Source organism: Cynocephalus volans, chromosome 8, assembly GCF_027409185.1.
Source record: "Cynocephalus volans isolate mCynVol1 chromosome 8, mCynVol1.pri, whole genome shotgun sequence".
Lineage (NCBI taxonomy): Eukaryota > Metazoa > Chordata > Mammalia > Dermoptera > Cynocephalidae > Cynocephalus > Cynocephalus volans.
Genome location: NC_084467.1, coordinates 97004275 through 97018628, shown reverse-complemented (window position 1 = coordinate 97018628; position 14354 = coordinate 97004275). Strand labels below are relative to the sequence as shown.

Below are 14354 nucleotides of genomic sequence, written 5' to 3'. Positions count from 1 at the left end.
GAGGTTGTAGTGAATGTACTTGCATGCAAGGACATGAATTTTGGGGGCCAGAGGCAGAATGCTATGGTCTGAATGTCCCCCCAATTCACCAGTCAATCTAATTACCAATGTGGGGCATATAAGAGGTGATTTAATTATGAGTGATTAAAGTGACTTAAGAGGTGATTAAATCATGAATGCCCTTATAAAAGGGCTGGAGAGAACTAGCTAAACCCTTGTGCCCTTCCAACTTCCACCATGTGAGGATGCAGCAAGAAGCACCATCTTGGAAACACAGCACACAGCTTTCTCTAAACACTGAATCTGCTAATGCCTTCATTTTGGACTTTCCAGCCTCCAGAGCTGTGAGAAAATAAATTTCTGTTCTTGATAAATTACTCAGTCCCCGATATTTTGTTAGAGCAACAGGAAGGGACTAAGACAGATACACTGTTATACTGAGACAACCTCAGAGATGGATACAGGTGTGGGAGGAAGCTAAAGTTTATATAACTTAGTGGGCATTCTTTAAGGCAAAGAATTAGGTACAGGGTCTCAGAAAGATACTATGCAAATAAGGAGCCCTGAAGCTTAAACAGCAAGTCTGCTTCTTGAAGGAAGTTAAGGTGAAAGTGCCTAGACCCAATGCATAGCACAGAGCAAGCATACGAAACTTAAGATATTACTGAAGAATTCTGTAATCACATATTAGGTCCTCAACAAATCTCTATTAAATGCTGCTGATCTATGATTTGTCCCCCCCCTAGAAAACAAGTTCTAATGAAGTTTTGCTGTTCAACCACGAATGACACAGACTGCCAACAGGTCACAACATTTTAATTAACTTTAATGATTATTGCTCATCTGCAAGGATTAATATTGCATTCATTAAAAATCATTCAGTACAAAATGAACTTGTTCCTTCCAAGTTGCTCTCCACACGCTCCCTCTGATGCCAGACATTTTCCACAGTGTCCTTTGTTACATGGCTTGACAGAGACAGAGCCCTTACCTATTATTCCTATGGACACAGTAATAGATACAGGATCAGGGGGCAGGGCAGAGGGCAGCAGGGCCTGGGCCCTTTCCCTCCAGCAGAGCTGACACAATGGATACACTGACGGCCAGGTTACCTCCCCTAATGGATATGGTGTTCGGATTGGCTGGCTAAGTGCCCTAGGAAACAGGGCTTCAACTGTTAGCATCTACAGAGAAGAAAGCACAACCACACTGGCAAGAAGTGAGAAGAGACAGGGTGGGGAGAAATGGGAGAGAAAAGGGGGAAAAGTTTTGGCAAGACAATTGTCTTTGTCTCCTGCTAGGAAGCTACAGGGTGAAAACTTTCCTTTCTTCTATTCCTGTTTTTAACATCTGTATCTCTCATCAGTGGAAAGACAGAAATGAAAATTTCTAGTACCTAGCACTAATGTATGACCCAACTTTGAAGGATCACAAGCTAGAACAAGTTGAGGACTTAAAATCCTGGATAATTATATTCTTAAAGTTCATGAGCGTAAGGCTGATTTGACCATGCAGAAATGCTGGTAAGCAGGGTGCATGGCATGGGAATACAACTCTCTGATCTTTGAGAGCACCTCTCTGGGATTCTTTCAGAGCATGAGCCGAGATGTACTGATTACTTTCTCTACACACAGGATCTTAGTTCATCAACTTCTTGTGGTATGTGTCCATCAAAAGTGGTACCACTTCTGTAAAACTACAGTTATACAGGGCCTACATTCCCAGATGAATTATTTAGAGCTAGATTTCTCTCACCCTGGCCTAATTTATCATTCCTCCTCCTATCCACACCTACCTCCCTTTAAATATTTTAGGTTGTAGAAGCACAGCTGATCAGAAATTTGCTCTTAAAGGATAAATCCTAAAGATAGAGCTCAGTGCCTTTTACTGAGTAATGGCTCAAGAAATTTACCTTCAGCACAAGCTGCATGGGGCAGAGCGGATAGAATTTGCTGTTATGGCTCCAATTCATTGAGGCTAAGAACTACGGGCTAGAAACAGAGGAATTTATCAGAATTTGAGACTAGCATTCCTCTAGACTCAACTCTGCACTCCTAGTTCCAAAGGTTCAAAGGGAAATTGGTAACAACTAACCATCCAAGCAGCTTCTCAGTGCTAACACTAAAAATTTTCCTTAATTTTTTTTTTTTTTAATTTTTTTTGTACAATAGAAATAAATGCTAGGGGATATATTCAACTTATTAGCGTGCACTCTAGTTAAAAACTAGAAAAATGAGACAGTCTGGTGGGAGTGGAGGAAGGGCTGTACTATAAATCCAAGTGGGCCTACTGGATCGTAACAAGCAATACTCACTAGTACACATCTCTGAACCAGACATACCACCTTTACACAGGAAATGGGGCTTGGAACTTTTAAAGGAAATTAACATGCACCACCTACATCTAACCTACCTGGCTGGTAGGTACCATCCCTGCTCCTCTGAAGAAGTGAAAGAGTACTGATTTCAGCAGCCAAGAAATGGGCTCTTTTAAGGCGATTTAGACATTGCAGATTGTTCCACATAGAAGGTACCTTAGCATTTCCTGTTAACAAGGTACCTAATTAAGACTAAAGTCTCCAGAAATGGTAAAGTATCACCTTTCTGGGCTAGAAAAGTAAAATCCTTCTTTAGTGACTAGGGTGAGGAACCTTGAACCTCAGTTTCATCTAAAGAGCCATGAAGCAAGTTCCTGTGTGGTCTGCAGAACTTGGATAATGAGATGAAAAAACAAGAATGAAATTATAGAAAAAAAATCAAGAGGGAAGAAATAAGAAGAAAATAAAAGTTATCTTAAAAAATATTTCTTTTAGAGTTGTGTGGTTCATGTGGACTGGTCCTTGGTAAAATGGTCCATTAATATCTGTAAAGAAAGAGATTGATTGATTAGCACTTATGTATTCCATGTGAAAGTTCCAAGAGAAGAACAGAAACAGAGCACCTTCTCCATCCCTGTAGTCATTCCCCAAGGCATCATTCTTCCCTGTTCTTCCACAGGGTTTCTGATATGCCATCTCTGGTGTTACCTCCTGCTCCCTGATAATATAAATCAGTGACTATGCATTATAATAATCTAGGAAGCTTTTACAAAATAACTTTTCCTGGGCCCCATTCACAGCAAGTGTATCAATCTCTGGGGCTGAGGCCCAAGCACTGTTACTCATTAGCTCCAAAATTTCAGAAAACCCTTACTTCTTTACATCTACCACTGGATATACAATTTCTCTGCCTACCATGTAAATTTGGAGCAGAGTTTTTGTACTTTTCAATATCAGGTACAGCACCTGTCCTTTATTTAAGAAAGCTGGATAGCCTGCTTGATTTAATACTGGGGAAAAGAGGTTTTCACTTGCTTTCCCCCAAGTTACCTGTAATAATTGGGTTTGAATGGCCCATTTTTGTTGAGTCCCAAATATTTTGCTTGGTCATCTGTCAGCTCTGTCAGATGGGCATCAAATGACGGCAGGTGCAAGCTGGCAACGTACTCATCTAGGAAGAGCAAAGTGGCAGGGGAGCAGACTCCTTTTCAAATATACCTCTCAGGGTATAACCTCCCCTATTTTCACTTGAAGCTTTTTGAGAAAGAGGACAAGGGATGGAATAACTTTGAAAGAATCCACAATTTGAAATATTTGCTTAATAAAAAAAAACCTCAAAGCTGGCCTTTCTGGCTGGATACTTGTCTCAGAACATCCGAAGTGCATTTAGAAAGCCGCTTCCCAGGGTGACAAAATGGAGTGGACATATAGCTCCCTCTCTTTTTCTGGCAAAGCTTTTGGCTTCACCTTAGCGGACAACATGTCAGGTATTCCCACTTTCCTGCAACAACCTCCTTGACTAGATTAAATTGTAGTTAAATTATGAATCAAAGTGGATACCAGTAAGCTTGAAAGGGCCTTGTATCATTAACACTTCCTTAGGATAAGATCCATAAAGTCCTCAAATCTTTGTATCATGAATTCCTAAAGTAGTTGGCACAAACCTATTACTTTTCTGTAGATAAGCTTCCCTGACTTCTATGAATATGATTTTTTTTTAAACCAATCAGAGGTAAGTTGTTGGAGGAGACAAGAGCAAGATTTTTAGCTTTAAGAGGTCAGGCATTTGAGCTGCCCAATAAGAAATGGGAGGTGGGCACCACTGTGCACAAAGGACTAGAGATGAAGCATTATGTCACATGAACACAGCACGGGTAGCCTTCTGGAATGACAGGAAGTTGAGTAGGAGATGGTTTGCATATATACACAGAGGATGGACAATAAAACCTGTATTTCTTTCTTTCTTTTTTTTTTTTTTCAAATATGACCGGTAAGGGGATCTTAACCCTTGACTTGGTGTTATCAGCACCATGCTCTCCCAAGTGAGCCACAGGCTGGCCCTAAACCTGTATGTATTTCTCTCATTTTGGTCCAAGGCTATACTCAGCTTCACTGGGAAGTTTACTGGACTTCTTAAGGCTACTTAGAATAACAGACTCTACTCTAAATCACTTTGCTTAGCACTGTTACTCATTAACTGTAATTGTTACTACAATTCTGCAATGTATGTAGTCTTATTCTTGCTTTACTGACAAAGAAACTGAGACTCATGGAGATTAGAACTTGTCCTAAGGTCAAATAACCACTAAGCAACAGAAGAGGAATTAGAACTCTGACTCTCAATCCAATGCTTTTCATAATAGCCATTTTACCAAACCACAAAGCTGTCTGGAGAAGAATAGGTTTCCACTGTTTTCACTCACCCATTTTCTTAGGAAGCAAGTATACATCCTGTTTGTATCGCCCCTCAGGTGCATTATAGAGTTCTATCAGTGCCAAAGCCTATGGTGGAAAAAGGCCAGAAAACACACAAAAAACTTAGGGACATAAAGATAAAACTAGGTTTGACAGGATCTTAGGGTAAGTACTTTAGTGATCTACCATAGTGACAGTGCCTAGGACTCTGCCTGTAATAAAGGCCAGCACACATCATAAGAGGATTTATTGGTGTTTTTGTTTAGTTCTTGACAAAAGAACTAATACAACTAAGCTGGAAATCTATAGTCTCAACTAAAACAGCCAACTCAAAGAGACACAAACACTGACTAATGATTCTTTTCTATACTCAAGAAAGCCTAAGTCTCAACAACTTGTAACATAAAAAAAAGAACAGATTGATCAGAACATAGTATGAAACAATCTCATCGGAACTCTCATCTACACCCAGTTCCACAAATTGCAATGCAGGATAAGTAGGCATTTTGTCACATACCTGTGTTGTAGCTGTAATGGATAGAACAAAGGTGGGAACTGTGGAGCAGCTCAAATTGAGTAAACGACCCTGGAAAGGAAAGAGAGAGCCCTGGGTTGAGCTATTATCCCTCTGTCTCAGATTCCGATGGCATACAAGTCAAGCAAGTGCAGGGAAGAACTTTATACCCCTCTAGACTCAGTTGGAAGAAGAATTACATTTTCAGATCAGGACTCTAGGTTTTATCCTATTTTCTGTAAATCCATCTGACTCTGAAAGGCTGAAGAATCAGCTGTGGTCAGGAAATAACGCTACTTAGTAAAAAGTAGGTTGTTTTTTTTTTCCCAGTGTTTCTATTTTGGGAATCAGACCATTTGAGAAATATACCTCTACCCACAGATATAATTCTGGGAAACATAAGCCCAATAGCCCCTCCCCCGCACCCCAATATAACTACACTGCTTGTGCTGCTCTGCCAGAGTCCTTCTGTGTGTTTACCTCTGCCAGAAGCACAACACGTTTGCCATCTGGCCAGATGACATGGTCCACCTGAGAACGTACTCGCTCCCATGTCAGCTCTGGAGTGCGGAGGCTGGTCTGAAAGAAAGAAAGCACAGTTGACTGTGGCTATAATGGAAGGTAAAGGAGAAAGGCCTAGCAACAAACAAGAGAAGTCTTACCACATCGATTTCTGTGTTGGAGTGACCCATATTGCATACAATACAACTGTTTTTCATGCGGTCCAAATGCTCCCGTGTCACTACGTTCTTATTCCCTGAAAGTAAAGACAGGTGGCTAAGGAAACAGATGCCAGGCAATAAAGGTACCAACTGGCTTTCAGTTAGAACATAGGAGAGAGGAGTTTTACTGGCATTAAAGAGCATGTATCCATTGTGAGAAAATAAGTGCGTAACAGCTCTTTAAGCTCAGTTATTTTATTTTAAGATCAAGCAGTATAAAAAGTCATCAGAGAAAAAGCTACTTACTCTGGAAAACATGTTAAGTCTAGTTTTGAGACCTTTATACTGAGCACAGGTCTCACCTACTTTGCATGAAAGTCAGTCACACCACTTTCAAAGTTTAGCCTCCAAGTTAACACTCCTCCATGCACACCAAAGCACTGGTACTTACCTGTGCAAGTTATTACAACATCAACTTGCCGGATGACTTCATTTAGCTTTACCACCCTGAACCCATCCATGCTGGAAGAAAAGGAAAAAACACTATGAGCAAAGTAAGGAAGCAGTGGGAGGGAAGCTGGTCACCAAATGAGACAACAAAATCCGCTTCTAAAGTCAGATACAGGGATCTACGTGATAAGCTGTACTAAACTATATACACACTGGTCTCTTCAGACTCCCCAAGATTCCATCCAGGAAGGGGAAATGCCAAGAGGCTCTATGAGAGCCCCTGGATTAGAGTGAAGGGAACAGAGCAATCCTAGCCTTCTCCTTCCCTGGGAGATTTCTGCAAAAAATGATTAATATAATCAATCATGAGCCCTCAGAAACAAAGTACCAGGTGTGAATCTAATAGTATTATCACTCTGTTCTTACCAGGCTTGCAGAGCACAGATGGGGTCGATTTCTGTGATGTAGACAATTGCTCCGAGAGCCTTGAGAGCAGCACAGCACCCCTTTCCTACCTGCAGAACATAAGAAAGGCCAGGTTGTCAGGTCCATTAAGGCATGGATATTGGGTAGGTAGGTTCTCTGGGAAGCAGTAATTAACCTTCCTGAAATTACCAATCATATAGTGAGCACTTATAGGGATGTTCCAACCCCACACAGAGCAGAAACAGACCCAGATTATGTTGTGAACCTCATTTAGAGAGGTAATTTAGCATACATGTCATAGCAAAGGCTGAGGCTTTGGATAAAAGTGTTACCGTTAGGGAAACAAGACCAAGCAAGAGCAACTGTAACCTCTAATTTCTTATTCAAGAAAAACCTGATAACTCTCACTTGAGATATATCTACTCAAGGACAGCCTAACAGCTCAGGAACTTCTGTGGGTCACTGCTGAAGATAATAATATCTCCTGTGACCTATTCTAATTTAGACATATCAGTAACATGCCACTTCAGATTTCACCCTTCATTTTATTGTAAGTCACTTGTGGAGCTAAAGTGCTACATATTCACTTAAAGGTTATTGTTAAAATTAGGGGGAAATGATGCTGACACTCCATTCCACAAGACAAACTGGTAAAATCTGAAAAAAACAGTTCATTCTGTGTGTCTCTATTCAAAATATAAATAAAGGACTTTTGCTATTGTTTTGAGATACATTATCTAAAAACATATTTTGAACCATGCATCAGTGACTCCAAACTGACAGCACAAGTCTCCTTCACCCAATATTTCTAATAAGCCTATGAAAAAACAGAGATACTGAGGCCCAGCTATTTACCTCACCATAGCCACACACCACCACTTGTTTCCCACCAAACATCACATCTGTGGTCCTCTTCAGGCTGTGGAAACAAACAAGGGCTCAACTCAAACATTATTAGCTCGAAACTCTGTACCACCACACAAAGTTAAAAGCGTGAGGCAATGCCCTTGAGAACTTCACTTGGAAGCTAGCTGAGCTCAGTGTGAAATAGGCCCCTCTAACAAACTTTTAAAGCCAAGAAAGACCAGGGGACAAGACTGAAATGATATCAGACTAAACTGTAACCCAACCCAAATCTACCCCCATTAAGTTTAAATATATACGTTTCAACCTACCCATCCAAAATGGATTCTCGGCAGCAGTACAAGTTATCAAACTTCTGTTTGGTAACAGAATCATTGACATTCATGGCTGGAACACAGAGCTTCCCAGCTTTGGAGAGCTGATATAGCCTAAAGGAAGAAGAGGCCACAAAAACAAACAAAAACCAAGTTAGTTGGTAAAACATAATATGTTGTAAAATCTGCCTAATTCTCTTCAAGTTCCATGCTACCCTCCCTAGTCTTATATACTGCCCAAGGATAGTGGTAAACATGATTACTTCCTTCTTATCCCTCCTCACTTCTTTACCTCTTTTACTTTTCTTCTCCTCCCCCCTTTTTTTGGGAAGGAAAAAAAAAACCACCTTTCAATTGAAGAAATTTACTTCTCTTCCATAAAGGGGATATTATTTCCTTAGACCACCATTTCTCAATCTTTAAAAACCCATACCTACTTCTGATAAACAAAGATTATCAATGATTCTGATATGATTCTGTGTGTGTGTGAGAGAGAGTGAGAAACAGAGAGAGCGCACGCGTGCACACAAAGGTGTAATGTTCCCCCAACTAAGAAACACTTTTTCAAATATCTTTTAGGTCTTCCGACAAGCCAAGAACATTTTTCCCAGTTTTACGTTTTGTAGTGTGTATGATGTATAGTTTTACAATAGAATTTTTTTCATATTTCAAATATAAAATTATAATACAATATTGAATACAGTTTTTCAAGATACACTCACTTCCTAGCCCCACTCCCTTCCCCCCAAACACTAGTTGAGAATCACTCAGTGGAGTAAATGGGAGAGAAAAATGTGTGAACTAGACCTAAGATAACTTCCTTCTAGGGTCACCTTGATTTTCCAAAAGCAAAAACTCAAAAGTTTTTTCTAATGAAGATACTCCCCTCTAGTTACTACAAGTCCAAAACACAGCCCTAAGCCCTAGCAGAGACCAGAAGAATTTGCTGAGGCAAGGACATAAGGGGCAGCTACTCCAGAATCTGTTACCTGTGAACACCAGTCACGCTCTCTTCCACAATGCCTCGGATCTTCTTAAACACGTTTGGATACTTCTTATAAACCCAGTGGGTTAAGTCTCCCCCATCATCCAGGATCTATAGAACAGCCAGAAGACTTCTATGGGCATTCAGGCTGCTAGAGCTGGGGGGAACTTTGAACCCACTCTCTGCACTAGTAAGAGAGCCCTGTATGTTTTGGAAGAGTTCTCCTTAGAGCTCCTTAGAGCAGGCTTAGACAGTCGAAATGCAGTCAAAATTTGGTGGTGTAAAATGGATAAAAGGATTCCTAAGTTTGTTCTAGGCTAAAGTGAAGAGTATTAGGCTAATCACAGACTCATTTTTAGTCTATAGTCTTGAAATATATTGCCCCTTTGAATGCAAAAGGAGAGCTGGGGCAGGAAGGAAAGAAACCAGAATCCTACTTCAAAGAAGTACCATATCATTTCCTTCTATTTCATTCCGCCATGTTTGAGCCACATGTGTTCAGCTAGTCTTCCCTGTCCCCCACCTTTCCATTCAGTACTGAGACCCATTCTCAATAGGTATCAAGCTAAACACTTTAGCAACAAAGTCAGTGCATAAGACCAAACATTCAAAACGTATTTAGGGAACCATGCTTTGAGGGAAAAAAAGGAAATAAATCTATTGTCAAAATTGTAGGACAGACATACATTCTTACCATGTTGGCCTGCCACCCATCCATGTTCACACAGCGGTCGATACACCACCAGAAGTCGTCTTCCGACTCACCCTTCCAAGCAAACACTGCAACTCCTGTAGAGACAGAAATAAATCCTCTGATTTCTCCTTTGAGGAGTGTATCTTATACCAATATTACTTTCTGAGATCCATGTGAAGAGAAAAAAAGCAAAACAAACTATCCAGGCAAAGAAAAAAGTTAGGAAGAGAAAAAAGTCAAATCAAAATAGTTATACTTTGATTAAGAAATTAAGGGATTTTTGTTTTTAAAAGTATTTTGGAATCTTAAAATGTTATTCTCTTTGGGCCAATTTTATACTTAGAATGCTATCCTAAGGAGATAAAATGAAGTGAGAGTCAATACAGAGGTGGTCACTGGAGTATTATTTATGTTAGCAAACATCTTGAAACAACCTAAACGTTCAACGTTATGAAAATAATGAAGTTTAGTCACATGGCCATATGAATATTACAAATGATGCTGTCAAAGCTTTCAGTGACATGGAAATCTACTTCTGAAAATATTTTATTTACAAAACTGTATATATTCTAATTTTTTATCATTGCAGACAGAAAAAAGGAAAAATTTGTCAAATATTATCTGTGTAGTGAGATTGTGGAGTTTTTTGAACTTCCTAAATTTTCTGCAGTAAACACTTACCAGAAAAGAATAACAAGAAAAACAGAAGTATTACAAAGTTGATTTCTGAAGATCCTAAAAAGATGGGAATTCCTCAAAGAAACTTCATGGTGATTTTCTTCTGAATATTTTAACAATAAAAATGAACTATCAATATAAAATGCACTTCTGTATTCTCTCTCAAAACCGATGAAACTTTCGGCGAAAGGAGGCCTGCTGATCTCATACTTATAGTTTAATACTCTTCTTTGTTCATTTAACATAAAAATTGGGCATTTACACATGTCATTAGATTCTTTTCAAAGATCATTTTTAATGACTACATAATATTCCATCACTTCAATTTTATTATCCATTTTCTTCCTGTTGATGGTTTATTGTTCCCCAAATGTTGTAGACCCTAGACATACATGACATTGTAATGATAATTTTGATACATAAAAGTTATGTTTAGATTATTATTTTCAGGCAAAGTTGGTGAAAAAAGCTGAACTTACCAGCCTCAGCCAGTGCAGCGGCCACTTCATTCTGAGTTGAGTAGATGTTGCAAGCAGACCAGCGGCACTGAGCCCCCAGGGCACAGAGTGTCTCAATCAACACCTGTGTGGATGTGTATGAAGACAGGGTGAGGAACGGGGAAGCCACCCAGGAACGGGGAGCTAACCTCAGTAGGAAAACAATGCCCATCAATTCTGCAACAAGAAGTGCTACACTGGGAAGTTACAAAAGGGTGAAATCCACCTAGGTGAGCACACTGCTATCTATTCAAAAGATATGTTCCTAAAAGTTTAATAACTTTTTTATAACAACCACATTTTTGCAAATCTGGATTTTCCCAAGTCAGGTTTGCTAAAAGTGGGTTTACTTATACAAACAAAATTAGAATACCCCATTATTGTGTAACAAGGAGGATGGTCAAACCTAATAGATAGCATTTGGAGGTTGGCTAGATGGGGAGGGAAAAGTAAAAAAAAAAGTCTGTCTCTTTCTTCCCCTTATCAGAAGTCTCTCTCTTTTCTTTCAATAAACTCACCGCTGTCTGGGCCGTGATGTGTGTGCAGCCCACTATTTTAGCACCAGCCAAGGGCTTCTCCCCCTGAGCACGTTTCCTGAGTGAAATCAGAGCAGACATGTCTGTGAAAGAACAGAGGATTTGAGCTAGGTCTGCACTAGCAATATCATCAGTTCCTGCCACGGCAGCATCTAGGGCTGGTCTGGATCTGTTGAGATATGGTGAGGTGAAGCAGAAAACTCTAAGCATATTTCCATGGTGACTGGCAGCTTCAACAGCAGAACAGTGGAGAGTTTTCATGCAGCCACTTGGAATTTCTCTCTTTCTCTACTGCTTCAGCTTTATATGCAGAGGACTGTACAGAGAAGGAAGTATATTCTCAAAACTGATCAAAATGAAGGATGAATCTCATTATTCATTTGGGAAGAGAGGGAAGTAGTTATGGCATTGGCTAATAGACTCCTGTACATAATCATCAGACCAGGAAGAAAGACCACCCTCAGCAGAAGCTACTTGCTCTGTTTCTCTATGCTGTCTTACCCTATCCTGTCAGTCTGTTTGGTTTCTCTACTCCCTCTCAGTACAGAACATGCCTTCAATGTGAAAACAACAAAAGAGTAAAGAGATTTTCTTGGGAATGGTGTGGAGTAGAGAAACCAAGATTTAACTGTTTGTCAGTCACTTTTATTCTGCTCCAGCAGAGGGTGCTCAGGACCAAACAAGACCCTAGGTCACCACATCCTTAGCTTAGAATCCTCCCACATCAGCTGCTTCTGGGAAATCTGGGTCTCCGTGATTGGCAGCTACAGTAAGATCCCACATAACTAACCACCATGCAGGGATCCAGGACTTACTGACTCTGCAATGTAGATCTTTGAATATGGTGTCATGGAGGAGGAAAACAGAAACTACTCTGTATAATTACCACATGCTAGGGACAGGAAGAAGGGAGAACAAGAATTCTAAGGCTCCAGCTCCATACACAGAGAAGTGTTTCTCCAAAAGTCCAGGATACCATCTTTTTCCAGGATACTTTCAAGTTAGCTTTCAAGCCTTAAGTTGTCTGTGGATCCTGATGACCAGCAAGAGTGTTGCTTCTGGTCTTCCACCCACACCCCTTCTTTACCTTGCTCTGCAATCTCAATCTCCCGGCGTCCAAATTCTGCCTGCTTGATGTTCTTCACACAGAAATTGCTGCTGCCCTTGGAGTTGGTTTGCTGCTTCTCTCGGGGGGAAACCTCATCATCAGAGCTATCTGTGTAGGATGCAGCTAGAGCCAGGAAAGAAAGCAACAGGGAGGGAAAAAATCTCAATGGCCCCAACTCCACAGAGTGCAGTCTTCAAGGGACTCTCATTTAAGTTAAGCGAACACTCTTAATTGGAGCCACCTTTTACATCACTTTCAGTTTGACTCCTCTAGGGTCTAATAGATGATATGAATGAAATTTTGAGGATCTTTCAGTGTTGTGGTTCTTTTACCCACCCTAATGATGCTTTGCAATTAATGCCTGTGATAAGGAGCCAGTGATCCTAATACTATACCAACTGTAGTGATCCCAGTAACAGAGGTACTTGGTCCCAATCTGGACTGGAACCAGACCTAGCAAAAATGGAGTAATAATTTAGGGCAGATGAGGAATGCTATTTCTATAGATCACTGGTTTTCAAACTTAACCACCTAAAGCATCTTCCAGAATCACATGGAAGGTTTGTTAAAACACAGATTGCTAAGCCTTACAGCCAAAGTTTCCCATTTGGTAGGTCTCTGGTAGTGCCCAAGAATTAGCATTTCTAACAAGTTCTCAGCTGTTGCTCATGCTCCTTGTCAGAGGACCACCCTTTGAGAACCACTGATGTAGATGAAAAGGATAAGACAGTCTCACAAGGGATTTTACACTAGGTTGTGCTCAAGGAATACAGAGGGAAAGAAAAGACAAAAAAGGCAAGCAGCTCTGGTTTTATTGCCAGCCCTGGGAAAGATGACAACCTTTAAAAAGCAGCTTCATGTAAAAGCTAAAAATATCCTTCAGATAGATATGCAAGAGGATATAAAACAATCACTCCTTATCTCTCAAATCACTCCTTTCCTCTCTCAATCAGGTATTTTCCTCATCACTGTTTCTGCCAGTGCATCAGGTCTCTCTTACTGACTTCTCTATATAGGTCCTCTTTCTATGACAACTTAACTATATCAATAAGCTTTTTAAATGCTCTCATAAGCTTCCATAACACGGCCATCAAGATCTTTGAAGTCTTTAAAGGCTTCATCACCCTTTCCATCTTTCTTCCTCTGATAACTCAACCTTTCAAAATTAATTTTACTTCTTTCTTAGCTATAATTAACCTGTTTGGCACTCACCACCTTTTTTTATCTGTCACTCCAAGATACCTTTTCATTTATGATAGCCGTCATATGTGGAACCATTTCTTGCACACTTATGCCCACAGTGACTCCATATATTCATTTACTTCAGTAGTTATCCCTATATACCACCATTTGCTCTTGTCTGCCTATCCTGTCTATATTGTTATCAGTGGCACAGGACAGAGATAAGTTTGATTTTTACTTGTTTGTTTTTTTATATTTCTTACACCTCAAGCCCAGTTCTTAATGTTAATAATATAATGCAAACGATATTTTGGCAAAGGACAATGAATGGCTTTTGCTACAAATCTCTTTGCTGACATTAACGGCAATTTATGACCTTGAGCAAGCCTCTTAATCTTTAAAAACGATTCTTTGAACAATGAACAATAAGGTTGAACAATGAGGTTGTATTAGATACCCCTAATGTTTCCTCTGGTATTCAATTCCTAAGATTCCATATCTTTTTCCATGTCAATGTTCTAATACCTCCTCTATAGTTGGGAAGGGCACAATTCAAATTAGAAAACAACTTTACTTATAGAGGGATAAGATAGGAAGAGAACTAAAAAGAAACAGAGCTGGAGACACATTATAGTAGTTTGAATCTTTCCCACTCCAGAGGTTAATAGAGGATACTTCAACATACAGGGTAACCTAGTAAATGAAAGGAGAC

At 39.9% G+C, this 14354-nt stretch overlaps 1 protein-coding gene across 2 annotated transcripts in view; it reads right to left on the bottom strand.

Annotated features, from left to right (window-relative positions):
• Positions 1-798: 798 nt before the first annotated feature.
• Positions 799-14354, bottom strand: part of AHCYL1 (adenosylhomocysteinase like 1) — a 39480-nt gene continuing 25924 nt past the window's right edge. Inside the window, exons 3-17 of one of the 2 annotated variants that reach the window (XM_063105418.1) lie at positions 12440-12583; positions 11335-11435; positions 10799-10901; positions 9642-9736; positions 8952-9058; positions 7960-8076; positions 7640-7703; positions 6785-6873; positions 6360-6430; positions 5909-6003; positions 5727-5825; positions 5250-5318; positions 4741-4819; positions 3368-3488; positions 799-2862 (exon numbers count right to left, since the gene is read on the bottom strand). In XM_063105418.1, the coding sequence (XP_062961488.1) occupies positions 2856-2862; positions 3368-3488; positions 4741-4819; positions 5250-5318; positions 5727-5825; positions 5909-6003; positions 6360-6430; positions 6785-6873; positions 7640-7703; positions 7960-8076; positions 8952-9058; positions 9642-9736; positions 10799-10901; positions 11335-11435; positions 12440-12583 (1361 nt within the window). In that variant the 3' untranslated portion in view covers positions 799-2855. Of the gene's footprint in view, positions 2863-3363; positions 3489-4740; positions 4820-5249; positions 5319-5726; positions 5826-5908; positions 6004-6359; positions 6431-6784; positions 6874-7639; positions 7704-7959; positions 8077-8951; positions 9059-9641; positions 9737-10798; positions 10902-11334; positions 11436-12439; positions 12584-14354 lie in introns of those variants that run through there. The other variant, XM_063105419.1, reaches the window with a different exon arrangement.